At 41.9% G+C, this 27,571-nt stretch overlaps 1 protein-coding gene across 4 annotated transcripts in view; it reads right to left on the minus strand.

Moving 5' to 3' along the window:
* The window catches only part of PARN (poly(A)-specific ribonuclease), a 178,776-nt gene that overhangs the window by 108,323 nt on the left and 42,882 nt on the right, over window positions 1-27,571 (minus strand). For all 4 annotated transcript variants that reach the window (XM_070460860.1, XM_070460861.1, XM_070460863.1 and 1 more), the window contains 6 exons: window positions 27,082-27,157; window positions 24,794-24,904; window positions 24,391-24,460; window positions 8,495-8,550; window positions 7,425-7,511; window positions 4,672-4,746 (listed from right to left, as the gene is read on the minus strand). In XM_070460860.1, coding sequence (XP_070316961.1) covers window positions 4,672-4,746; window positions 7,425-7,511; window positions 8,495-8,550; window positions 24,391-24,460; window positions 24,794-24,904; window positions 27,082-27,157 — 475 coding nt within the window. The remainder of the gene's footprint in view (window positions 1-4,671; window positions 4,747-7,424; window positions 7,512-8,494; window positions 8,551-24,390; window positions 24,461-24,793; window positions 24,905-27,081; window positions 27,158-27,571) is intronic.

Here is a 27,571-nt window from a genome sequence, read left to right on the forward strand (position 1 = left end):
CTAAATATTGAGAGTAAGACTAGGAAGAGCCAGTACATTTGAAATATTGTTGAGCTCTTTCCCCCATTTAATAAGACTGAATTGCTGCTGCTGCTAAGTCACTTCAGTCGTGTCTGACTCTGTGCGACCCCATAGACGGCAGCCCACCAGGCTCCCCCGTCCCTGGGATTCTCCAGGCAAGAACAATGGAGTGGGCTGCCACTGCCTTCTCCGAAGACTGCATTAGGTATATAAAAATCCTAAATATATCTGAGTTATTCAGATGTGACCATTACAGGTGCTTTCTTATTCAATGACTGAGAAAAATTCAGTGATCTCCTCCACGGCATCAAGTCCCACACTGGCCACAGGCGGTCTTCTCGGACAGAGGGGAAGAATGTGAAGAAACAAAGAAACAAAAAGCAACAGGAATCAAACTAAATGGCACTCAGGAGAAGAGTTTTAATCATTCTGATAGACCTGAGAAAGAGCTGTCATAGTCATGAAAATGCTTTGAAAAAATCTTGATCAGACTCAGCATGATGAAGAAATTAAAAAAAAGAAAAGACAGGTGTCAGTTAAAAAGCAACTCCTTAAATGTAAATCAAAAACAATTTGTAACTGAGCCAAAGAAGCCATTACGAGCTGCTATATAAACAGGCATTTAATGATTTTTCCAATGTTATGTTATTGATCTAACAGGCTCTGTGTTTCCGCTGAAATGAATAAGTAATTTGTTTAAGATAACATTAACAGAATTTGCAGCATATTAAATATCTTGGGTCTCGCTCATTGGTATAATCACCACGATAAAAAACAAATTCTACAGTGTCTTTCGGTGAAACATTTGCATCGTTTCAGAAATCATAGCACAAGGCCTGAGACACGAGATACACCCAGCAAGTGCAAAAAGGCATTTCTAAGTCATGACACCTTGAATGGCATTTATTCGGCTTCTAACATATTCATACACTTCTAACATCATTCATACACTTCTAGTATCAGACACTACAACTCGAAGCCCTGAAAACACAATGGCAAACAAGAGATGAGGTCCCTGCTCTCAGAGTTTCCAGTCCATCTGGGAAGACAACCAGGGAAGCAAGGTACGCTAAGAAAGGGTACCAGGCTCCGTACAGAGAACGGAGCCCAAACTGCTGTAAAGGAAGCCTGAGAAAATACCTGGAGACATGGATGCTGAGGCTGAGGTGAGGATGGAAGTAGGACAGAGCCAGGCTTCTGGGGGGAGAGGATGGTTTAGTAAAAGACGGCTCCTGGCTAAGAAAACTGCAGTCATAGGCACAGTACATGCAAATGGCCAGGTATTTACGTTAAGAGTTGTCTTTTCTGTCAGAAGAGAGACTATTGTGGAATATTAGACTTGCTTAGTAAAGCTGCATGTATCAAAAGACAAGTCACAGGACTTTCCTGGTGGTCCAATGGTTAAGAATCCTCCTTCCAAAGGAGGAACGCAGGTGTGATCCCTGGTTGGGCAACTAAGTCCACGTGCCGCAACTACTAAGCTCTCTGGCTCTAAAGCCCATGCTCCGCAACAAGAGAAGCCGCTGCAGGAGTGAGCACACTGCAACTAGAGAGTAGTCCCAGTGCGCCAAAACTAGAGAAAGCCCACAGGCTGCAACAAAGATCCCCCAAATAAAAATAATAATAACAATAAAATAAATAAAAAATAAAGAAGAGAAGGAATTAAAAAAAAAAAAAAAGCCATCACCTAACTTCTTAACCTAGGAAGAAGAAAGGTAAAAAGGTCACAGTTTCATCTTGGCCGATTCCCTACATGGCCCTTTCACAGGCCAGGCATGAGAGGGGGATCCAGGGGTGAGTGCATTTGCGTCTCAGTCACTCAGTTGTGTCTGACTCTTTGCAGCTCTATGGACTGTAGCCCGCCAGGCTCCTCTGTCCATGGGATTCTCCAGGCAAGAATACCGGAGTGGGTAGCCATTCCTTATCCAGGGGATCTTCCTGACCCAGGGATCAAACCTAGGTCTCCTGCATTGCAGGCAGATTCTTCATCATATGGGCCACCAGGGAAGCCCCCAGTGGTGAATAAGATGGCCAAATGAACAAATCAGAGGACTTCTGTGGCTACGTGATTCTGAAATCTAGCTCCCTGATTTCAGGTATCACTGAATAAAATATTGAGCTTAAAAGCTACTGTACTATTGAAAGATGCAAAAATAAGTAAGGGAACAATCATTACAGGACATCAAATACAGTATAACAGGAACATTAAAAGAAGCTTTGACACCTCTTACCCATAAACAAGGAATTATGCTTGCATTTTCAAGTAAATACTACTCACTAGTGTCTTACAGATTCCAGATTTACACACACTTATGTTTACTGTTCACATCGAGGGAGGCCAAGCAGTATCATAATAATTACTACCAATTGTCAGGCACTGCTGGTGGAGTGCCAGACTCTTTGCTGGGAACTTAAAATCTGTGATCTTGGGGCTTCCCTGGTGGTCCTGGGGCTAAAACTCCGAGCTCCCAATGCAGGGGCTGGAGAGCCCCTGGTTGGAGTACTATATCCCACAAGCTGCAAAGAGTTCACATGTTGCAACTAAAGATCCTGCATGCCACAACAAAGATCAAAGATCCTGAGTGCCACAACTGAGACCCAGAGCAGCCAAATTAAACAGACGGACAGATAGTGTGTGATCTCATCTTACAAAGTAACTGTCATCATCTCCATCTCTCAAGTGAGGAACCTGTGGCTTAGAGTTTATGTAACATGCCTCGAGGTACATGGCTGACAGGTGGCAGAGAAAGGTTAGTTCCCATGTCAGTGTGACTTCAAAGCCTTTGCATCCCCTTCGCTCCCACCACGGTATAATTCCTTGTTTACGGGTAAAAGGTATCAAGGCTTCTTTTAATGTTCCTGTTAAACCATATTTGATGTCCCATAATGATTATTCCCTTAACTCATTTTTGCATCTTTCAATAGTACCGTAGCTTTTAAGCTCAGTGACCAGAGCGAGGGAGCTGAAGATTTAGGGGGGAGGACTTCCCTGTTGGTACAGTGGGTGAAGGATCCATCTGCCAGTGCAGGAGACATGGGTTCGATCCCTGATCTAGGAAGATCCCACGGGCTTCGGGACAACTAACGTCCCTGCAGCACAACTACTGAGGCTGCTCTAGAGTCGGGCACTGAGCCTGCTGAGCCCGTGCGCCCAGGGCCCGAGCTCCGCGAGAAGAGAAGCCGCTGCAATGGGAAGCCCACTCAACCGCAAGGAGAGCAGCCCCCGCGCGCCACAACTAGGGAAGGCCCATGCACAGCAAGAAGACCCAGCACAGCCAGAAACAAATGAGAGAAAAATGGGGAAAAAAAAGATTTGGGGTGGGGAGTTCCCGTCAGTCTCTCTCATCCATGCTGAAGTCTCAGGGCCGTCTTAATCTCAGGGGCCCTGCCCCCACACCTGAAGTCATCCTTCGATTTCTAAAAATCCATTCCCTTCGGATTCCATGTAAACTGTCTTTCTAAGGATTGTGGGGAGATGGGTCACAAATAAGCAAATATGAAAACATGTAACTATTAACAGCAGTATCATTCACACCCTGTATCCAGTACTGTTCCTGTGTCATGAGCTCCTGCAGTGCCTTTCATATTGAAATCTACTTCGAAATAACCATCATAAAAGTTCAAAGCAATGCCAGCTTTATATACATAACCATTTCATGTAATCCTCACAATAATCCTAGAAAATCCGTAACACAGTCCTCAGTTTATAAAGATAAGCAGAAACTTATCAAAGAATTTGCCCAAGGTCACACAACTATAGGTAGTGCCGCAATACGATTCCAGAGCCTAAACTTTCCATTTCTATAACATGGCATATATTCCTGTGATGGTTATATACTTTTCTTTTAAATACCAAAAAAAATTTGACCTGAATTTGTGTTTGTAGAAATTTTCATATACAACTGCTTATATTCTGCTCATACATCATCAGAATTATATACTGTTAGTCTGTGGCACTTTGTTTAATAAGAAGAAAATGTTAATCAGCATACTTAACATTTTCACATGTTTTTATTATTTGCACCAGGGAACTTGAAATCTATGTGAAGAAATAGCTAAACAATACATATATTCTTCAATAGCTTTGCATCCTAAGAAAACAGGATGTTTTGTGATGGTTAATATCAAAACTATTTAGGGTCCAACAATAAATGAGTTGGTATTCGACCTTTTTACAATCCTAATTTAGAAGCAACTAAAGTATCTTTCAGTTTATTTGTTTGTAAAATGAGTATTTGATACCAGTTTAATGGAATAAGTGAATCACAAAAAGTTATAAAATAAATGGGAAAAAGTACAGAGGCAAACAGGCCAATATAGGAATCACCATCTGGTGTCCTCCATTCCTCTCAATTTGTTCTTTCTATCCTTCAAAGTAAACATACAAATCATTTTAGAAAAAGGGCTATAAGAAAGGAACAGAAAAGTGAAAAATGTATGATAGAGTATCTCTAAAGAATCAGTACATTTATCTTATTTTCTCATCTACCTGCAATACTTACTCCTTCCTTTATTTTAGAGACAAGCTCAAAACAAACCAGGCAGCAATGCTTGTGAATCAGTTTACTGAACACCACAGCATCTAGACTGGGAAGCGGGCAAGCTCCCACTTTTTAATTAACACACAAAACAAAGGCCCAACACACTTACCAATCGGTACCTGTTCAGGCTGGTTGAGAGACACAAATGCTGACGTGTCATCAATCCAGGATATCTGAATGTTACCTGCAATATTGAATTAAAAGCAAAGTAAGCATTTAGCCATTTAGACAGCTATCAGATTCCATTTGTATATCTGATATATTTCGGAACATCCATCAATTTAAAGAGAGATGAGGTGTTAGTTTAAAAGATGATCAAAATCTCAGCACTAAAGAGAAATAAAACTTAAATCTATCACAGTAGCCACTACAGTTAAAACTTCAAGAAAGTGGATAAACCAGGAAAACCAGAAGAATCTTTAAAAGTTTGTTTTAAAAACAAACAAAAAAAGACCCTTCTGGATTAAATCCTGAGGCAGTTTATCATTCAACCCAATCTCCTGCCAGGGTTAGAGACTTTTTTCCAATCAAGATCAGGAGAAGGGAGTTCCCTGGTGGTCTAGTCATTAGGATTCGGCACTGCTGGGGTTAGGATTAAAAATAAACAAACAAATGAAAACTAATGAAGACTTAAATAAATGAAGGAATATGCCAGGTTCATGTACTAAAAGACTAAAAGTCCATGAGCCTGGTATATTTTTAAAAAGATGAGTAGTAAAAACCAGAGACCATGTGTGTAAGAAATAAGAAAAATTCACTGTTGATCTCAAGGCCAGGGAAAGAACTCAAATAAAGAAAAACGGGTAGGGGACAGAGGATGAGGAAAAGAAGGTGTCAGAGAGAGGAAACCAAGAGAGACCAATGCAGAAAAGAAAAACACGGAAGGACAGAAAGCAGCTTAGTGGCACTTTCACATACAGAGACAAGTCCTCTGCAGAGGCGAAATGAAAACAGTGGAATGCAGGAGAGCGGACAGAGGCAGGAGAGGAGCAGAGGGCTGGGAGCTGGAGAAAACCCAGGGGCAAGCAGAGATCTACCCACTACCCTCTTCCCGAGAAAACACAGGAGACTGGAATTTTTTTTAAATGGCTAAACATCACCAGAACTTAGTGATGAGAAAATGTCTTATTATCTATTAAAATTTTTGAAGGCTTCGGAACACTTGAAAACTGCTTTGCTTCTCCTTCACAGGAAAGAACTTTTACTTCCTGCTGCACCATGGGGTGTCAGGACTTTCTCAATTACAAAAGTCAGGACCATGACTTCCTTAGCTCTCTACCCTGTATGTTTTTTTTAGACAAATAATATTCGGGGGCTTCCCAGGTGGCTCAGTGGAAAAGAATCCACCTACCAATGCAGGAGATCTGGATTCAATCCCTGGGTCGGGAAGATTCCCTGGAGGAAGAAACGGCAACCCACTCCAGTATTCTTGCCTGAGAAATCCCAGGGACAGATGAGCCTGGTGGGCCACAGTCCATGGGGTTGCAAAGAGTTGCACGCAACTTAGTGACTCAACAACAATATTTAACGTTTCTTAAGTAGTTACTCTAGGCCACATACTATTCTGAATGCGTTCCATGGATCAACTCATTTGATCATCCTGACAAGCCTATTAAATAGGCAGTACAATTATCACCATCATCATCTCCAAGGAGGAAACACAAATACAGAGAGGATACCTGTTCAATATCACACAGCTAACCTTTCTTTAATTAAAATGAAAAATATTCTACTCAGAGCGTCCTGCTGAATTTAGCCAATTAAAGTTTGAGTAAATAAGGGTAAGAGCAACACAAGATGGGAAACAACATCAAAAGCTTACCAAAGGAATGCGCTGTGAAATCTAACTGCATTTAAATTAAAAAGCAGGACCAGAATTTCAGAAGTCATTTAGACTATCTGCAAAGATTAGGATAACTTGCTAGAAATACCCTTGTGTTCATTTACGTTCCTAAAAATTGCACGACGTTTTGTACTTATAAAAGCTAATATATGTTTATCTTAAGAAATATGGAAAAGCACAAAGAGGAAGAAAAAAATCCTATCTAAAACATTCAGCGATAAGAGCACAGTGCATCCTTTCAGTTTGATTTCTAAGTTCAACAAAAATTATGTTAGTTATATAGGAATTCTACTTTGTATCTGCTTTTTACTATAAATGCTAAAATATAAACACCTTACATCTTTTAACAAACTTCAACCCTTTCTAAAATGGCTACATACTCATCTGTTGGGGCGACACATTAACATTCACTAAACATGATTATTATTGGACATTCAAGTCTTTGCTGTTTCCATTTTAATCACAAATTTCCAGAGATCACAGTTTAAATACTTTGTTAAAATTAAGAGACACTGCTGAAGACTTACAATGAGAATGGCCTTTATAAACCCTAATCAGAAGACTGTTCAGTCGAATCTAATGGTCTGACCTGATTAAAAAGGTAACAAAAGAACCTACCTCATACTTGGTCCTCTCAAACATCTGTGCTTATCTGCTGGACTATTTGTATCAAACAGCAACTGCCTGCCCTTATGAAACAGGTATTCTCTTTCAATTTCACCTTAACAATGATTTAGCCTAGACTTCTTCCCCATGGGTCATACGGGTCTAACTGTTCTTGATTTCCGTGGATATAGATGAATAACAGTGCTCTACTGTGGGATGCTAGCAAAAGGTCCTCAGGTCATATTGGCATAAGAAAGCAGCATACCAAGCTCCAAAAACTCTCCGAGTGAGATGAAAACTTTGCACATTAATCCTCTTTTATGTCCAAGCTAAAACCATCTATATACTTTGACCACCTAGACCGTAAGAGGAGCAGGACCCTAAAAAGACATCTATACTTATGCTTGACTTACCAAAGGCACTGAAAAGCTGGTAAAGGTCGCTGGTCTTCCATTCTTTGGGGAATGTCACATGGAGGACGTGATCACGTTTAGGCTGCACTACAAAACAAATTTTTGATGAAAGGTTGATGGCTGAAAAGCGGACAGCTGACCAGTGGCTTGTCAATGAAACTGAGGGCAGGCTAACTTGGAGAATAATTACGAGAGCCTTGCAATTACCAAATGAGCCCTAATGTCCATGTGTATCCAACTTAAAAAAAGAAATGCACTGTCCAAACTGAATGGATGTGTTTGAACAGACGCGGTCCTGTCACAATCTTGTTTTCTAATCCCACACCCACCACGTGACTGTGCGACTCAGTGCAAGAGACCTACCCACCCAAGCCACTCGTGGTTACAGACTGGGGACGACAAGACTCAGCTCACAGAACTGCTGCAAGGACGACAGGTTTGAGCATTAAAACTAAGACGGAGTGCAACACAGTATGTCCCCAAACTTCTACTGCAGTGATTATTATCACTGTGGATAAAGTGTAATTCCTCTGTTTCTATATGCCTATGGCATATATTAAGGCAATTCACCAAGGCTACAAAAACAGCAATGGAAAAGAACAATCGGAAGAAGCAACAACTACCTCTCAAACAGCCTGGTTGTCCGAGGTCTTCAAAAAGAAAAAAAAAAACCTAACCACAAAACTTAAATATATACATACTCAAATAACTGGAAAACAGAAAATGTACTGTTATTGACACGGCTAGTACATCTTGAAATCTATTACATATACAATGTATTTATAGAAAATCATGAACTCAGAGTGCTGAGTGAAAATGAAGTAATGATGAGAAGATATATATATTTTAAAATTCAACTCATGTATAAACTGGAAAATGTAAGTAAAGAGATGGGTTAATCAAGGCCCAAGGGTAACATTAACTTAAGCATACTATTCATATCAACCACAAAATCACTGGCTATTTTTAAGTGAATAAAGCTCTTTCTTCAGTAATTCTGTTCCTGTTATCCTTTCCAGACCACACACTTAAATGTGCAGATGCAATGAGAAAATGAAAAATTCACTTACAGTCTGGTCCTTCCAAGTTTAGATAGGGGATATCCATGACTCTCATAAGAAATAACCTACCAAAAGAAAAGGAAAATGGATAATGGACTAACTTCTATTTAAAAAAAAAAAGTAACTGATATAAACATCTAGAAAATTCCTTTGTAGATTACCTTATTTCTAAAATCATTTTGAAGAGTCTTAAGATCCACTTCACATCTTTCTCTAGAGCTAAATATTAGTCAGACATGACTGAGCACACTTCTTGAGTCTGAAATATTTATTACAAATACAAAACAAAAACTGGTATCCCCAACACCTACAACAGTTCCTGGCACTCAGGAGCTACTCAATAAATACTAGCTAGATGAATAAAATTAGTTATCAAAGAGTTAAAACGAAGTCCTCTGCTGAGCTGCCCTGTTAAGTCCAGAGAAACAGAGAAAACAAGTCCTACAGTGTACTGACCATCTTAACCCCTGTGAACAACTGTCCCCACAAACCGTAAAGGTAATCCCTATGGACTGGTGTTTTGTGAGCTAGGAATGTGTCACCAATGTCTTTCTTTTCTTCTTTTTTTAAACTGAAATGCCATCACTGGATGAGTACTGATCTTACTGGGTGAACTGTCATTACTACCATTTAAAACGTATTAAAAGCACGAGGCAAAATAATCCTTGGTAAAAACAAACAAAAAACCTATCACACTGACAGAAACCATAGCAGTCATTTATGTATACTTTTAAAATGGATACAAAGCCACTTTTTAAAAGAGTGCTCCTAAATTACAGCTCTCCATAATGCCATTCAATTTGCTTTTATTTGCAAGATTGTGGGCAAAATATCAGGCATTCTGTTGTCTGTAAGATGATTTTAATGAGTTTTATTTAGATAACGGCATATTGTGCATTTCTGGTAGGGACTGCATTATACAGCAAATTAAAAAGGCAATCCAAGTGCCCAACAAGCAATTAGTTTGGCTTCACTGACCTACAATTAAGGCACATTATTACCAGGCATTCAAAAGCCAGGCAGGGCATGATCCAGTTTACAAATGGAACCATCAGCATGAATACCACTGTTCTGTGAACGCCAGAAAAAACAAAGTCCTGGTACTCTGCGGTTTGAGGACTTGTTGCCTAGCCTACAATTTAATAAACCAAATCCTATGGCTAAGAAACCAAATTTATTTTTAGTTCACTAATTTAGGCTCCAGTGTACTATTCTGGATCTGGTAGCTGGTTCACCCAGTTTAATCGATACCGCCTGCAACGCCAGAAAACAATGAGACTTATAAAAGCATAGATTCTCTTCGAAAGTGGTCGTTATTACTACTGACAACCAGAACCTGATGAGTTAGTCCTGGGTTAGAAGGATCAATATTTTTATGGTTCACATAATTCTCAATTCTCCATTTAGTAAATTGAGAGATAGCTCCCAACTCTAAACCAAAAAAAAAAAAAAACCAAAACAATTTTCAGTAAAAGTTGAGGAAACATATCAACCACTATAAAAATAAATTGTGTACCCAAATTTCAACAGAAGAATAAAAACTGAATCAACAAGATGTTCACTGCTATACCTTCAAAGGCACCAGTAATCAAAATCAACCTCCAGATTCAACAACCTGTGTGGGTGGGTAAATTACAGTTCATCATTCCAACAGAATTAATTTCAAGATAACTTTCAAAAAATTCAAAACATCAGTAACTTGCAGGACAATTTTTAATTTTAAAAAAGCACAAAATTTTATACTATTGTGACAGCTTTGTAAAACACTGGTATCATTAAACCAAAAATAAAAAATACTCCCCAATCCCTGCTCTGAAGAAAAGTAGCCAATGGTTCTGGGAAACTGAGTTTTGTTCTTCAAATATCCTTTTATGCTTATTTTTTAGACTTAAAACAGAGGCTACCAGAACTGCGAGCCCCAGGGGTAATAACTAGAGATTTTCTTAGAGAAAGTTCAACTGAAAACACCAGTAGAATCAATCCGTATATCCTGTGCACTACCCCACCTGCTGTGGGGAGACACATATAAAGTAAAATCACAAGTTTGAGTGTTCAGCTGCTTTATTTCTTTTAAAAATACTGTTTTCCTTTTAAGGTCATGTGGCCTCAACAAGTTTAGAAAATCTATTGTCTTATAAATACAAACAAGGGTGACATTTAAAAAGCAGATTTCCCCAATTCTCTTACCATGTAAATATATATTTTCTTAATTTTAAAGACACATTTTGTCAAGCATTACACTGGCTGTTTGTCCTTTAATATTTCATCTCGATTATAAGTATCATTTCTGTTCAAACTCAGTAAAAATTTATTCTCAGCAGAAACACTCAAAAGATTTTTCTTAAGTTAGTTAATCCTACACTACCTTGTTTGCTTACTCAATACTTTAACTAAATAGAAACCCCTTCCAAATGAATTATATTAATAGCCCTTCTCACTCATCCCTCCAGCTTCATGTTTGGGTTTTACAGAGAAGCAAATCACCCCAAACCCTGGAAGAACACACAAACCAATCTGTGTGTGACTTGGCTGACTGCACCCCATGCAACTGGGAAACCGATTCTAAAACTGGAGCTGAGCGTCTGTGGAACAGAACCAAAGTCAACTCGCCGAGGGCCTCCCTCTCCTTTTAGGACAGACAGTTTGCAGGCCACTGCTCTGGAAGCATCCCTACCTGCCCTTTTGAAGGAAAATTAAAACATTTCATTGCATGCACACCTCATACTGACTGGCTGTCAGAGGGCCTACACTGACACCCTGGGGTGATCTGATAAAATACCTCATGTGTGGCTCATCTGACCGAACAGTTTTCATTTTAACGTAAAAGAAATGCACTAGGAGAGCAGAAATACTGACAAGCACATGAAAGGATGCTCCTTCCCTGTGAATTGCATTGAAGAACAGTCTCTCCCAGAAGGCCTTTCATCTGCAGATATTGGAAACACACTCGGACCATTGCTTGCAGGAAATGTTATTTTTATTTCAGTGAAGATTCAGGGTGGCTATAATTTGGTAGAGACACACAAGACTGTGTGGGGCCCTGGCCACGTTCCTGCAAGCTTCCTGATGAAACACTATTTTTGCACTTATTCTCTGAAGGACTGACAATGATTCTGTCAAAGACTAAAATTGAAGTTCCCATCTGATACAAGGGCCAATCGTACATTGGGATTCTATCCCAGTACACTACATGACTCATGTTCACATTCTAGATGCTATAAAATAAATTCTACCCTTTGGGGCATTTGTCAGCCTTTTAATGTTCTATGATGACACTGGTGATGTTGTTTAGCGCGGCTTTCAAACCTCCCGACAGATCCAGGGTTGGAGCACAGCACACTCCGGGGTCATTCACTCAGCAGACTGGACGACTTCAGCTCAGCCTCTTAATCAGCTCCGCAGAACAGGCTGTGGACAACGCCTTTATGTCCACAACAGCCGCCTGGCTCTGCTGCCCACATGCCGCATGGCACTCATGGAAAGCCATCTGCTGACATTCTCTTCTGACCACGGCAGCATGACACTGACCCAGGCCATGTTAGAAGGCTTGTCGTCACAGGAGAACTCCATTTCAGACATAAAGCTTCTTAGGAGCCTAGAAGCTTGAGCACTTACCAAAATGTGTTTCCCCAGATAGGCATCTTGATAGAAATGCAAATTCCTGGGCCCCACCCACCTAAGCCCCACTGACTTAGAACCTGGGAACTGAAAATCACTGGGTTCACAGAAAAAAAGTATGTTCAAGACTGTGTTAATTTCCACGAATGATGATTCACTGATCAGCTAGGTAATAATGACTTGTCGCAACTTCTCCAAAAACGTATTACGTCTTAATGATTTGTTTGCAGTAAATCATTTTGACTTAAGAGAAACGCAAAACTATTAAAACAAACGCCAAGGGCTACCTCAACGTCCAGGCAGCAATAACAAGGCTTCCACCATTCCCTGAAACCAGGAGGTCAACTGTGGCAAACAACTAGGTTCTCTGCAAGATGTCAATTGGGGGAAACAACTGCTGACCACCGTTTCCCTCATTTTGAAGAAGAAAGTAAAAAAAGATGGCATAAACTACTCTCTTGGCAATAGTCCAACCCTTTCTGTAACTTGGCAACAAAGCAGCCCCTCCGCATCACAAGCTTTAGTCACTAATACGGCCCCCAAGGCTGGCGCGCGCGCGCGCGCGCGCACACACACACACACACACACACACACACACTCTGAATCTCCAAACTTGTCAAAATTCTCCGACCACACACACACACACACACACACACTCTGAATCTCCAAACTTGTCAAAATTCTCCGACCACACACACACACACACACACACTCTGAATCTCCAAACTTGTCAAAATTCTCCGACCTTACCAACAAGCTTCAGACCCCAATTCTGGCAAGCACGAGACACAATGAGCAGCTCAAAAGGGGTACACTAAGGTCAGAGGGTATTCTTTGACAACACAAGAGCGTGTCTTGGACTGTGGCTTATCTGAATCATTTGCAGTTGTCCAATGTGAAAAAGGATGGCAAAACAGTGCTGGTATTAACCTGTTTTATGCAGCTGTGCTGAAGAAAACAAGAAGGGCAAAGGTGACATTCAAAAATGCAGACAGGAAGTCCTGAAGGTGATTCAGGAATATTTTGCACAGAGGCTCAAATCTCTGGGAACCAAAGAGATCATTACAGTTCGTTAAAATTCCACATGACCGAGTCTACATGTAAAGCCAATAATTCTATTCAGAAATGAAAGGAAACAGTTCATTTAGCTCCTGCAGCAGCATGGTTTCCACTGCTGCTAACTGATGGCAGAAAAAAGACTGTGGATCAGTGACTTGCACTCAGGGCCACTTAAAGAAGCAATCAGCAGGACTTCCCTGGTAGTCCAGTGTCTTAAGACTCTGCACTCCCGGTGCAGGGGGGCCCTGGGTTCAGTACCTGGTCAGGGAACTAGATCCCACATGCTGCGACTCACGATCCCACAGGAGTTCGCGTGCCACAATGAAGACCCGGCACAGCCAAATAAATAAACTTAAAAGAAGAACAAAAAGAAAAGAGAAAATTGGCAAAATCCAGTAATACCCATCACAGGGCAGTGGATGTGCATCTGACAGAAGGCCCGACACACAGGTTAGGTTCTAAGAGGACCATGATGTTCCACCTAACAAACCACTGAAGACCAGCAACGCGATGCTGCTAACCACCACTTTTAAAAGTCTTTGGAAAAATCCTTTATTAAATTTTTTTAAGTTACCAAATTATATAACAGTACAATCTCAATTAGTAAATGAAACAGAGATAGAAAATTAGCAGGAAACACACCAAATGACAGTTCTTTTTTGTTTGTTTGTTTGTTTGTTTGTTTTGGCTGGTGGAATTACGAGTGGGTAATTTGTGTTTCAATCAGGATAAAAATATACTATTTTTTAAAAGGACAAGGTTCCTGACTAAAATAAGTGTTTGTTACGGCGCACTCAGCCTCCTCTGATTCTCTGGTGTCTGGAGGACAGGCACCGGGTCCTATCACACAGGGAACGAGGAAGCAGCTTTTTCCTGCTCCGGCGGCTTACCCTTGGCCATCATGGGAGTAGAGACAGATTCAGACCCAAAGTTTCCCCATTACTAGTCTTACACCAAAGGCCTCACCTTCCCTCTGCCAGGTACCCCCTCACGTGCGTGTGAGCTAAGTTGCTTCAGTCGTGTCCAACTGTGCAACCCCGCCGGGCTCCTCTGTCCGTGGAATTCTCCGGGCAAGAATATTGGAGCAACTTGCCATTTCTTTCTCCGGGGGATCTTCTTGACTCAGAGATTGAACCCATGTCTCTTACATCTCCTGCACTGGCAGGCAGGTGGGTTCTTTACCACTGATGTCACCTGGGAAGCCCATACCCCCTTCACATCCGCTTTTAACCTGAGCTCTTCCCACAGCCTCGCGTGAAACAGTGAGCCTACAGTCCCCGCAGGAGCCTCTAAGGGACAGATGAGGACTCGCGTCCTGAATCACCTCAAGTGCAAGAACTCGGGATGTAAGATCTCAGACATAGGATTTTATTGGTTTTTTTGGCAATGCTCTAAGGGCTGATTAAATTATAGCTTCGTGCAACGGGGCAGAGTCCAGAGAGAAATGAGGCTGCTTTCTGAGAAAAGCTTTGGGTGGACTGAGGAAGGCAATCAGGATGAAGGAGCAGAGAAGAGACCCATGCTGCTACAGGTCAAAGGACAACCTTCCCAGATCTGCAGTGCAGAACCAGCTGCTCCCGGGCCTCCGGCCTCACGGTCACACCTGCCCCCACACACCATGATCACCATCAGGAAAACCCTGTGAATCGGCCCATCTTAGGGGTGAGTGAGATAATGAGGTGTCTGAATACAAGACCTTTATTTTCTATAAGGTCAGATCTGTACACATACACACAGGCCTGAATGATCTAGAAGGATTTCTGATGTTACAACCTGTCTTCATAAGAGAGGACAGTGTTTACTCTGGTTCTGCCTGAGCAAAAGGAAAACCCTCCAGCCCCCAAACTGTTCATTCTTCCACCTAGAAACTCAGTATTTCATTTAATGAGTAAACATGCGCATTTCTTCAAGACTACACGTCTCTTCCTAAAAAGCTCTACCTCAAAGAACAGATTTCCAAGCAAAACTGTACTCCTCTTATGCCACTACAGACCGGAATACGGAGATGCCGAGTACAATCTCATCTCAGCATGATTTGAGTGGTGAATTAATTTGCACCTAACTCCAAGTCCCAAGCCTTCCAGAGGAAAATTGAAACCTTTAACGACTGCCAGCTCTACTGTTCTTGCAAATGGTCTTGGTATTTCCTTCAGGGCACAGCAGTAAAAAGCACTTCATGAGAACCGTGTATGCAAGGGCTCATCATTATACATATTTATGCGCCATAAAAAACTAATTTTATCATCCAGGATAGGAAGCATGCAGACATCTCTCACAAAATAAGCTCACTTCTTTTGCTCACTAAAGCTCTTGTGTAAAATAAGAGGGCAACCACTGGGTAGAGGAGAGTCACTGCGGCACCAGTTATTTTCATTCCACTTGGGGTGGGGGGAAGAGGGGTGCACGTGCAATTTCCAATCTAGTCACTTGATATCTTGACAAATAGAGCGTTACCCAACATTTGTCCCGAAGCCAACTCATGTCCCTTCTCGGAGATGTAACGCAAGAAACAAGGGGGGGTGGGGGGGGGTGCGGGGAAGAAAGGCAAAAGGAAAGAAAGCAGTACGTTTAAACAGTCTCCATCAAATGAACCATATCAAATTACATCAAATAAAAGTGTTAAACTAAACACTGTACAAAGGCAACGTCTGCTGGACCTATAAAACAGCAGACTGTAAAATGTCAGGGGAAACTGGTCGCACTCAATCCGGTGGTCCAAGTCAACATATTTTAGAATCACTGCCCAAACCAAACATGCAGAGAAAGAAATCTTTCAGCGATACTAGCGTTGTCTCTAAAGAAAATGTCCTACTAACTGTTGAGCTGTCTCTTTTAGAGAATGATGCTTTGGAGGAAGAATCCTATCCCCAGCTGAGGACAGACCTGGGTTGTCCCTGACTTGACTGTTTCTGGGGCCCTCGGCAGGTGGCCTCAGCTTGCAAATGGGGGACCTTATTACCTACCTCCTCAGGGATGCTGTCAGAAATTACAGTCGCTGTGGGTGAAACACTCTGAACCATGGAAGATGTTCAGTGGAGAAGATATTTGGCAGCTAGTCTAAATTCCTTCGTGGCTCAGCCGGTAAGGAGTCTGCCTGCAATGCAGGAGACCTGGGTTTGATCCCTGGGTTGGGAAGATCCCCTGGAGAAGGAAATGGCAACCCACTCCAGTATTCTTGCCTGAAAAATCCCATGGATAGAAGAGTCTGGCGGGCTACAGTTCATGGGGTTGCAAAGAGTCAGACAGGACTAAGCAACTTCACCTCTCTTCACTTCTTTTCTTGTAATTTCTTAGGGTAAACTGCTAACCTCTGACTCATATAAATTAACTGTGAAACTGTCTTGGAAATAACCATGACCTACCTGCTTACAGCCAGGGCCAAGGCAAGGCAAGGACTACCTAAGAGCACTGGCTTTACTACCAACGTGCCTATAAACGGGCCTCCAGAAAGCGAGGTCCACAGCCTAACTCCCAGAGCCTCTGAATGCTGCCTTATTTGAAAAAAGGATCTTAGCAGATGGAACTAGAAATTAGGTTAAGGACCTTACATGAGGACATATCTCAAATTATCCAAGTGAACCCTAAATACCATAACAACTGTCCTTACAAAAGAAAGAGGGAGACAGAATACACACAGAGAGGGAGGCAGAGACTGGAGTGACATGGTGACTAGCCAAGGAATGCCAGCATCCCCACGCGCTAGAGAGGCAAGGAACAGATCCTTCCCAGAGCCTGTGGGAGGAGCACAGCCACACCTATACCTTAACTTCAAACTTCTGGCCTCCAGAACTGTGAAAGAATAAATGTTTGTTGTTTCAGGTCACCTACCACGCTTGTGGAGATTCAAATAGGAATCACAGGAAACTAAGATGATATCCTGCTAAGAAGGAGGCAAGCTGCTTAAACATATATCCAGGGACTGATTTTTTTCTAACCTCTACAAATTGTAATGATAAACAAGTTAAGCTGGAGAGACATGTACTTTAGAGCAACCAGAGCCAACACAAGGGCAGAAGGGGCCCACGGGGCTAGCACGCCAGGCAGAGGCATGTGGTGCGGGTTTCCCTTACGGCGTCTCTAAAAAGTGGCCTCTGATAAAGCCACAGACACAGCTTGCCTGATAAATCTTGGGAAAACAAGGTTGCACGGCAGAAATTAGGTAAGGCGGTATCAGTTTGAGGCAAGCACCCCTTGCTGGGAGAACTCAACAACTAGTTTGCAAATAAGCACTAGTTTCCAGTCTTAAGAAGCCCCACGCTCAAGGCAGACTCACCTTGTCCTTCACCTTCATGAAAATCAGGGCGTCACTTTCGGGGCAATCAAACCAAGCCAATGCTTGGAGATTATTTCCATCCTACTGATTTGGGAAACCCAAGGTATTGTTTCAATAGATTAAGATCTCACTGAAGCAATGAGTTGCTCACAAAAGGACAAATTCATCAACAGAAAAGCAGGTGAGAGGTTTACCTGGGGCTGAGAGGAGCAGGGGGATGGGAACCACTGCCTAATGACCACAGAGTTTGTTTGGGGTGAGGAAAAAGTTATGGAAACAGATAGTGGTGGCGGCTGTGCAACACTGTGGATGTACTTACTGCCACTGAATTGTATGCTTAAAAATCGTTAAAATGGCAAATTGTACGCTACATAGAGTTTACCATAATTTTTTAAAAAATGCATAATGTCATATACCCCAAACCACTGAATTGTACACTTTAAATGGGTGAAGTGCATGGCGTGCAAATTTATATCCCAATAAAGTTGTTAAAAAAAAACAAAAAGAAACCACTTTCAAAGGGTCACTTAGTAAATGCTACTTCTTTACTTTCCTCTCCCAATAAAAACCTACAACTAGAAATGCTGCCCAGCCCAGACTGAGATATAACCATATGCCTCAAAGGGAGAAATAAAAAGCAAAGACATACATGCAAATCTTCCTGAGCACCACTGAGTTACAAGCACGCTTTATCCCGCTGTCCCTCTTTTTTCTGATCAAGGCTCATAACTGAATACAAAGCCCACCTTAAAGGAGACCTACAGTACTAAAGAGATGATTATATGGTATTTTCTTTAAAAACAAAAAGCTCTCCATTTGTTCCCAGCATGTGGTCAACACAAGCACGTCTTCAAAGTATAAATGTCCCCAAAGCAGTGAAAAGCTGACTGAAGCCTATGACATGTCAGGCACTGTGCATTTTATATACATTCTCCCGTGGCACTCTGACAGCAACCCTATCCAATGGGTACCATTGTTCTCAACTACAGATGAGGAAGCTGAGGCACACAGAGGGTAACTTGCTCAAGGGGGTCCAGGTATAAGGAGCAGGGCTGGGATTCAAATCCAGGTACCTGATCCCACAGACCACAACTGCTGTCTACTACACAGGACCCTGAAGTGAGGCAGTTCTACTGGAGAAATTAACCAAATGATTTTAACACGTGAAACTCATATGGAAACCCATTATGCTGAGCACTGTGACAGTCACAAGGAGGCCTTCCCAACAGCACAAACTGTATTGCACCTCTCATGTTGTAAAGCTGGAAAGCTCTTGAGGGAAATTACTCTTAACACTTAAAACAATGGACTCATGGGCTTCACTGGTGGCTCAGTGGTAAAGAATCCACCTGCCAATGCAGGAGATGAGGTTTTCATCCCTGATCTGGGAAGATCCATGTGCCGTGGAGCAACTAAACCCATGCAACGCAACTACTGAGCCCACAGGCCACAGTTACTAAGCCCAAGCACCCTAGAGCCCATGCTCCGCAACAAGAGAAGCCACTGCAATGAGAAACCCCCACACACCCCAACTAAAGAAAGCCAGAGCAGGAGCGAAGACCCAGCACTGCCAAAAATCGACAAATTAAATTATTTTAAAAAAAGAACCACAATGGACTTGATACCCAAGATTACCAGGATCTCAATGAAGACATACTGGCTCCCTCACCCAGGATGCTAAAACCCAACAGCAATTGCTGGGAGGCTTCCCAGGTGGCACATTAATAAAGAATCCACCTGCCAATGTAGATGTAAGAGACATGGGTTTGATCTCTGGGTCAGAAGATCCACTGCAGGAGGAATTGGCAGCCTCCTCCGGTATTCTTGCCTGAAAACCCACAGGCAGAGGAGCCTGGCGGGCTGCAGTCAGTGGCGTGACAGAGTTGGACACTCAGTCTGAGCGCCTGAGCACACGCACAGGGCAGACCAGCCTCGCCCTCTTGTTGCTCCAGCACCTCTTACTCCTCTGTATGAGAAGGGGCCGGCAGGACAGGAGAGGGTAAGGTGAGAGCTGCCCTGCAGGGGCCAAGTACTGCTCTCATGAAAGACAAGCAGGATCTGCACTTCCGGACATGTGGGTCACCCAGTGAACGAAACGGTTCAACGTGAAGGGTGGCTGCTGGTAACTGAGACAATAAGCGTGGTTCCGTCCAGCACCAGTGAAAGGAGGTTCCACACGGATCTGAAGTATTTTGTTTTTCTGCAACCCTTCAGTTTAAAAAATCTCTCTGATGTTAAAGGTGAAGCACAGGCATATTAGCAGAAAGAACTTACTGCCCGCACATGATTGCTCTCCATGGAGGAAAAGGGAGAAGACATCAGTGTGCTTTATCTCAAGCGCCATAATCATTCCTCCTACTCGCCACTTATCATTGCTTTGTGTAGCTATACAACCTTCCATAAATTGCTGGATTCATCTGCATAACAAAACTTTCTAAAATGCCTCAAATCAAAGCAATCTTGCTTCTATTATGTACCAATCTGACATACTTCATTGTCCTCTGATTTTTCCTAAGCAAACACTAAAAGGTGAGTACAGGGAAAGTGGATGCTTCACATTTGCTCCAGTTTTAAATCAGCACTTCAATCCATTTTCTTCTCAATCATGAAACTTAAAACATAAAAACACATGCTGCTACCATATCTACTGTTTTGAATTTCCCAGCATGTCAAATTCTCTTGTACTTCAGGAAAGGAAAATAATAGACCCTGGCCACCTACTAAGTCTGAGGAACTATCAAAGTCCTTTTGCATCTCATGTGACTTCTATAACTTACATGGGAGGGGGGTAGTTCCAGTCCTGTTTTTACAGAGGAGGAAATGAATTGTCTTATCTTCAGCTTAGATGGAACACATGGCCCTGTCATCCTCGGAAGACCCGTTGAAATTCAGAATGCTGTGAGACTTCCCTGGTGGTCCAGTGGTTAAGAATCTGCCTTTTGAAGCAGGCGGTGTGGGTTCAATCCCTGGTCCGGAGCTAAGATCCCACATGCCTCATCACCAAAAAGCCAGAACATAAACAACAGAAGCAATACTGTAACAAATTCAAGAGACTTCTCAAAGAAAATTAAAAAAAAAAATTCAGAACACTTGTGCCAAGCATGACGCAGCTGTCCTTTATAGCAGAGTGCAGGCACCTCTTCCTTTTTAATCCCACTACTTAGAGATTGGCCAAAATAAGATACATGTTCATTTCCTTCCTCCTTCTAAGAACTGAGGAAAATCGAAAATAACCTTTCCACAAAATCCTTCATAAAAGGCTATCTATTAATACAAGAGAGCTCAAGGTGTCTTGCAGAAACAGATGGCTGTTAATAAAACATAACACTAAAGTCTGATTATGTGCTTTCTGTCGTGCAATAAAAAGTATAAGCAGAAAGTATTTTTAGCTTCTTCCGGGCCTAAAAGGATTTGACCAAAGGATCTTCTCTAAGTCTGGTTTTCTATGCATTGATGAAAACTGACCAAGGTCATAAAAGAAGGTAAACCATTTCCTGAGCAGAGAGCCCGCAACATAGAGGAAGAGCACGCTACACACAGCCTGTCATTAGCAGTGGTCTCATCCCGATTTCCATCGTTCAGCAATCTTAGGACTTTCATTCTGAGTCCAAAAAAGAAGGGAGAAACACACAAGGTGCCCAGGAAAGGAAAGAGACAAATGGTACCCTTGGAAGTCCTGCCGGGACATTTCCCTGGACAAATTGGGCTTAGAAAGTGCCCTGTACTACACTCCATCTCTGCAATCTGCTCAAGCACCAACTGTCTTGGGATCTTCTCAATAGCTGACTCGGTAAAGCTTCCCCAAAAGACACACCTAACACAGTCAGATGCTAATTTAAAGTAATGCAGAAATAGGCTGGGTTTATCTCCACTCAAGGTCTACTTTTTAAACATAAACCTCATGAGAGCAAAGCAAAATATTATTTACACGTGTACGTCATCTCATGTCCATCCAAATTCTTATTAGGGCTATGCGTGTTTGGTTAAGCTTACATTGAGAAAAGCCAGGTGCCAAAAAGAAGAAGGCTGAGCACCAAAGAATTGATGCTTTCAAACTGCAGTGCTGGAGAAGACTCTTGAGAGTCCCTTGGACAGCAAGGAGATTAAACCAGTCATCCCTAAAGGAAATCAACCCTGAATACTCACTGGAAGGACTGAAACTAAAGCTGAAGCTCCAATACTTTGGCCACTTGATGCAAAGAGCCGACTCATTGGAAAAGACTGATGCAAGGAAAGACTGAAGACAGGAGGAAGAGTGTGACAGAGGATGAGATGGTTGGATGGCATCACTGATTCAGTGGACATGAGATTGAGCAAACTATGGGAGGTAACGCCAGGAAAGCCAGGCATGCTGTGCTCCATGGGGTTGCAAACAGTCCAACACGACTTAGTGACTGAATAACAACAAAAACAAATAAACCCTCAGAAAAATTTAGATTCTTCTAAAATCAACCGCTTAACACTGACAGCAATTGTTGGACAGCTTTTTACAAGAGCTATCTTGAAGAAAAGTAACAAAATCAAGGTTTAATATCATAAATGAAACCTGCATTTAAGTAAGAATGAGGTCAATATTGGTTTCCTAGGTGGTGCAGTGGTAAAGAATGTACATGCTGATGCAGGAGATGCGTGTTTGATCCCTGGGTCGGGAAGATCCACTGGAGGAGAAAATGGAACCCCACTCTAGTATTCTTGCCTGGGAAATCCTATGGACAGAGAAGCCTGGTGGGCTACAGTTGAAGGGGTCACAGAGAAGTGGACACGTCTGAGCAACTGAACATGCATCCACTCACAACATCAAAAGCAACTGCTTTTCCCACTTTCTTAACAGGTTCAGAATGGGTGGCTATACTTAACCAAGCTAGTCCAATATAAAATAAAAATAGTCCTTATTTTGAACTTTAAATCAATTCTTCCTTCACAGATAGGGAAAAATAGAGAAAAAAATCAAGTTGGGCAAGAATTTTCAGTGCAATATCACAGGAAGATTCCTAAATCTCAACTATTTCTAGTATGCATCTAGGTTTTAGTAAAAAAATAATCCAAATGGACACCAGCCCCATTTTAAAGTTATGTGTTTACTGCCCAGTTCTTCTGAGTAATATCTTTGCACATAATTAGCAATACTAAATTGATCTAGAAATATATAAAGTCTTATTTAAACTTTTAAAGGGCTTCCCTTGTGGCTCAGCTCATAAAGAATCCTCCTGCAATGCAGGAGACCTGGGTTCGATCCTTGGGTTGGGAAGATCCCCTGGAGAAGGGAACACCTACCCGCTACAGTATTCTGGTCTGGAGAATTCCATGGACTTTACCGTCCACGAGGTTGCAAAGAGTCAGACATGACTAAGCAACTTTCACTTCACTTAAACTTATAAACCAAAGCCTACTTTGACTGCTCTTCATTTTGGCCACACAGATAACTGATAAACAAGAGACAGCTTCTATCTACCCCCATTTGCAACCATCACCTGACTTTATTAGGAGCTGATTTTAGTGCAGAAGCAGGATTGTTGTTTTAAATATTTAAACGGGAGTAAACATCTCCCCAGTTGCAAAATACTGCTGAATGACAAACTTAACATCACATGCGTAAAAATGCCAGAAAGGCCACAATCCAAATATATTTAGTGTCACTCACAGGTTCCATGGTTGATGCCATAAGCAGGCCTAAGATTTACAAAGAGAAACACTGCCCCCAATTTAGAGTTAAGGGGTTAGAAGATCCCATTGTGAACTGGATAGATAGCAAGAACTCAACTGGTGGCAGAACTAATTTTTCATGCAGAAAAATTCAACTTAATTTTCAATATACACTACATTGTTACCCAGTCCTCTTTGAAAGATTTTTTTTGAAGTGAAAGATGTTTTTGAAAAGTCAAACACATTTACCTCTGAACTTCCACAGAAAAGAACAAAGATTTAAAAAGGAAGAAGCCACAGGATGACAGAATTCACTAACTCAGACTACAAAAATTCCAAACCTGTAGGAATCCAGATGTTTTGAATTAACTTCTGACTCTGCAGCATGGCACCTATGAACAAGCACTGTGATACCAGAATTTATAAACTCCGGAGGAGACGGCATTCTTACTTGGGAAAGCACTGATGGACATGTAAAATGCCGCATACAATGTAAGGAAATGATGTCACCAAGCCAACCCTGAAATGGCTCTCTCAGAAGTGGTGAGTGATGTGGGCTGCCCACTTCTGTCTGGCTCACCTAAACCTCCCAGAACCAGCCCTGCGAAGAGAGCCGGGGTAGAGACGAAGGCTTGGGGCCCTGGCACAAAGCCAGGCTGTAGCCGGCTTGGTGATCACATTCACAACTTTAGTCTCAACTGTGCCAAGAAAGCACCAGCCTCACTTTGAAGTGACAATCTAGAGATTCTTTGGAAATGCTCTGAAAGCAGACGTTTCCCTACAATCACACTGACTTTCTCCGACGGTGAAGATGCAACTTCACCAGATCCATTCAGATGAGGGCTTGGGATGCAATGACCATCAAAACTGCTCCACAGGTTATCTTAGAAGCCATTTGTGGAACCAACATCTTCATAGAAAGGGCGTTATTTAGTTAGGTAATAATGTAAGCATGAAGAATCATCTTACTTGTAAAACCTGTTGGGGTTAGTTAGGTCTGACTCTGTACACAGACACATACACAGTCTCCCTCATGGGTCAGTTAAACTCTGAAGCCACCAGTCCTTTGTCTTGGAAGAGACGTGCTACCTTTCATAATGTTTTCTTTGTTCTTTTTTTTAGCCAATATATTGAACACATTCTTTTTGAAAAGGTCAACTTCTACTTTTCAAAAAACATCTGAGTCACCAGAGATGAGAAATATCTTACCTAAAAATGCCCAAGAGCTCCCAGTCACCCCTCACCAACATCCCAGATACTGGGCTTTTCCACCAAGAGAGGATGCTGGGGCCCTGGGACTCTGATTACTTACTTGTTAAAAAAAGGTTCGATGAGTTTTGATCTAGCAGATACATGACTCTTTGGAGGACTAAGAAAAGAACCTAATGAAGAAAAGAAACAGAATATCACAAACAGTCAAGGAGACAAAGCCTGAAAAAAATATCTTGAGAAAAAAAAAAAGAAAAAAATATCTTGAAATCAACAGTACTGTTCCGCAAGGGTAAAATAAGTGCTCATGTGGACCAAGTACCACAACCCCAGGTAAGCATTTGATGGTTCTTTCTGTGCACTCCCTTCCCCCACCCAGCGCCCTCCCCCTCCTCCCTCAAAACCCTCCCACTTTCTATTGGGTGAGTGGATCCCAGGGAAAGGGTAGACAGGGAAGATTCCCCTTGGGACCATGGTGTGTTGACAGAGACAGGTACAGTGTGTACCTAGGTAGTTGGCCATGGAGATGAAACACAGTCCTGTGATATAAGCATCATAGCCTGCCTCGTGGAGCTGTTCAGAAGCCGTGTCATAACTTGGAAAGCCTTCTGCACTTTCTAAAGAGAAAAAAGAAAACACAGTCTTCCCAAGGTCATCACAAATCATGAAGACTAGCAAGCATGCTGCCCTGCCAAACCCAGATGTCTGTGCAGCAGAAACACCCTAAATAAGCAGAAAGCAAGCTATCTCCTTCTTAATTCTCTCCACACAAGACCTTGAGATAACAGTCACTGAAAATGAGGGCTTTGGTCTAAACTAGAGAAGTGTCTTGGTTACACTATCAAAGACTCAGCTGCAGGCCTGCCAACTGCTTGCTGTTGGGTGCTATTTACAGCCATGCATAGCTCACTCTTGTGACCATGACTCCTCCTCTGATTGGGACGCAAGGGGTATTTCAGAGCAGTTGTCCCCAGTCTTTCTGGCGCCAGGGACCAGTTTTGTGAAAGACAAATTTTCCATGGGGGTGAAGGTGGTTTGGGGATTCAGGCATGTTACATTTATTGTGCACTTTATTATTATTAAATCAGCACCACCCCAGGTCATCAGGCATTAGATCCTGGAGGTTGGGGACCTCAGAGCAATGGCTAAGAGCATGGCCCCCAGCGTCCACTGTCTGAGTTTGAATCTCTGCTCCATCACTTAGCTGCTATGTGATCTTGGACACGTTGCCCCCTCTGGGCCTCTACCATGGTAGAAGGACAATGACAATCAGAGCTCCCTTGTTAGGCTTTTGTGAGGATCAAATGAGCTCACTTAAGTAAAGCTCTCATGCCACGTTTGGTACATGGTAAACACTCTGTAATTGTTATCTGACAATACTCCAGCTCACCCTCCCCAAAAGCCAAAGATTCCCATCAAGGCTGGCAGTTCAAGTCAGTAGTGTCCTTCACTATGTCTCCAAGCTCACAGACATAAAGATGGAAAGCACGACCAAGTCCAAAAACAGATCAGACTTTGCTGTGATGCTGCCCTTGCAAACATGGCACATCTTCATGGGAGAGACCATTTTATGACACACCTCTCTGGTCACAATGATATTCACAGATGCTGAGAGAATGAGGTTTACTGAGCCTGCTTTAGACTAAACTCTCCTTACTGGAATATTATATGGAAATAACAGGATGAAACTGTAATTCATAAATAGTTCTTTCCTAGAACCATTTTTTAAGTGAGTATCAAAAATGTTACAACAGAATCAAAAGCATGAGTGGAAATTAACACTGAAAAAGCTCTAATTGCTTTTGTATCAATACAATGCTCTTTAAGCAAGAATTCTTTAACCTCAGTAAGTATCGAATATTAGATTTTAAGCTTAAAAAAAAAACTCTTTTAACGTGATAGCCAACTAAGTCATGGCCTCTACTCTACCACCAGCTGAAACACTTATTTCCAAAATCAATTATTTCCATTATACTGCCCATTATATTGTTAGAGGAAAGGTCTAGGTTTTCTCCCCCAACCCTTTTCTTAATTCCTTTTTTGGACTATTCCAGAAAGGGAAGCAAATAACTGTCTTCTTGGCTGCTTTAGTACCTTCCATTGTCAATTTCTGAGCCATCAGCCCTGTTATCAATTTCTCAGGAAGCTGCAGGCTACATCTAATGGGATGTTAATTACAATACCAGCAGCATGACTGAGGCCAACAGGAACCAAGGAAGTAACTAACACCTGGAAGGTTCACCAAATACATGGGTGGAACCATGGCATGATATGGCAAAGAATTCCACCCCAGAGAAATGTCCCTCCCTTCTCTGGTTTTCCCAACACTGCTGTCCAGTGCCTAAGCTACCTCTGAAGGAGGCAGAGGTGGAGCCCCCTCCTTCCTCATCTGTAAACCCAGTTCTTGGGCTTTCCTGAGACAAAAAGTATATTTTCACTCTACCCCTGACAATTAATCACCAGCTCTTTGTCTTCGCTTAAACCAAAAGGAAGACCCATAAAGTTTGGGGACAATTCCAAGCATTAAGAAACAAAAAGTCCTTAAGATGCCATTGCTAAACTTCTCAATGAACAGGCTACCCAATCCTACCCGTGCAAAATAGAGGTAGGATTAGAAGACCATCTTTATTCAGAAAACAGCAACTCAACCAAGGGTATGAGCAAGTTAATTCAGCCAAAATTTATAAATGTACAATATATTTAGTTTCTAGAATAGTTTTACCTTTCTTCCATAATAGACATCCATAATTATCATTGAGAGTGTGGAGCTTTCTAGGAAAATTTATATTCTTACCAACTTTAGGAGGGTTGAAAGGTGTCTCTTTTAACCTCTTTTCCAATTCTGCAAGGGATGTGTTGTTAATGATATCCTGCAAACCAGGAAACACAGGGAGGAGCTGTCATCATCTCAGAGCAACATCTACTAGAGATTCACGATCAGCACCAAAAAAAAAAAAAAAAAGTATCTCGTACTGCCCCCTTGTGTTCTTTAAAGAAACACAGGAGTCGTTCTTTTCAATGTGAGAGAGAAACCACAAGTTTAATTTCCACCATATGGGAAGTACAGTCATATGAAAAGTTTTTATAGATGTGTTAAGTATCTACAGACCTTTGGCCAGAAAGCTATACTGTTCTGGCATTCATTTCACTCAGCCATATAAAGTCACTTTAGAAAGAAGCAAATGATTATATTTTTACCTGAATTCTCTTGATTAGACTATATACCCAAAATATGTAAAATAAGGAAAAGGAAAGAGTGTATGCATCTGTAATCTATTCAAAAA

The sequence above is a fragment of the Odocoileus virginianus genome, chromosome 33 (genome assembly GCF_023699985.2).
Source record: "Odocoileus virginianus isolate 20LAN1187 ecotype Illinois chromosome 33, Ovbor_1.2, whole genome shotgun sequence".
Lineage (NCBI taxonomy): Eukaryota > Metazoa > Chordata > Mammalia > Artiodactyla > Cervidae > Odocoileus > Odocoileus virginianus.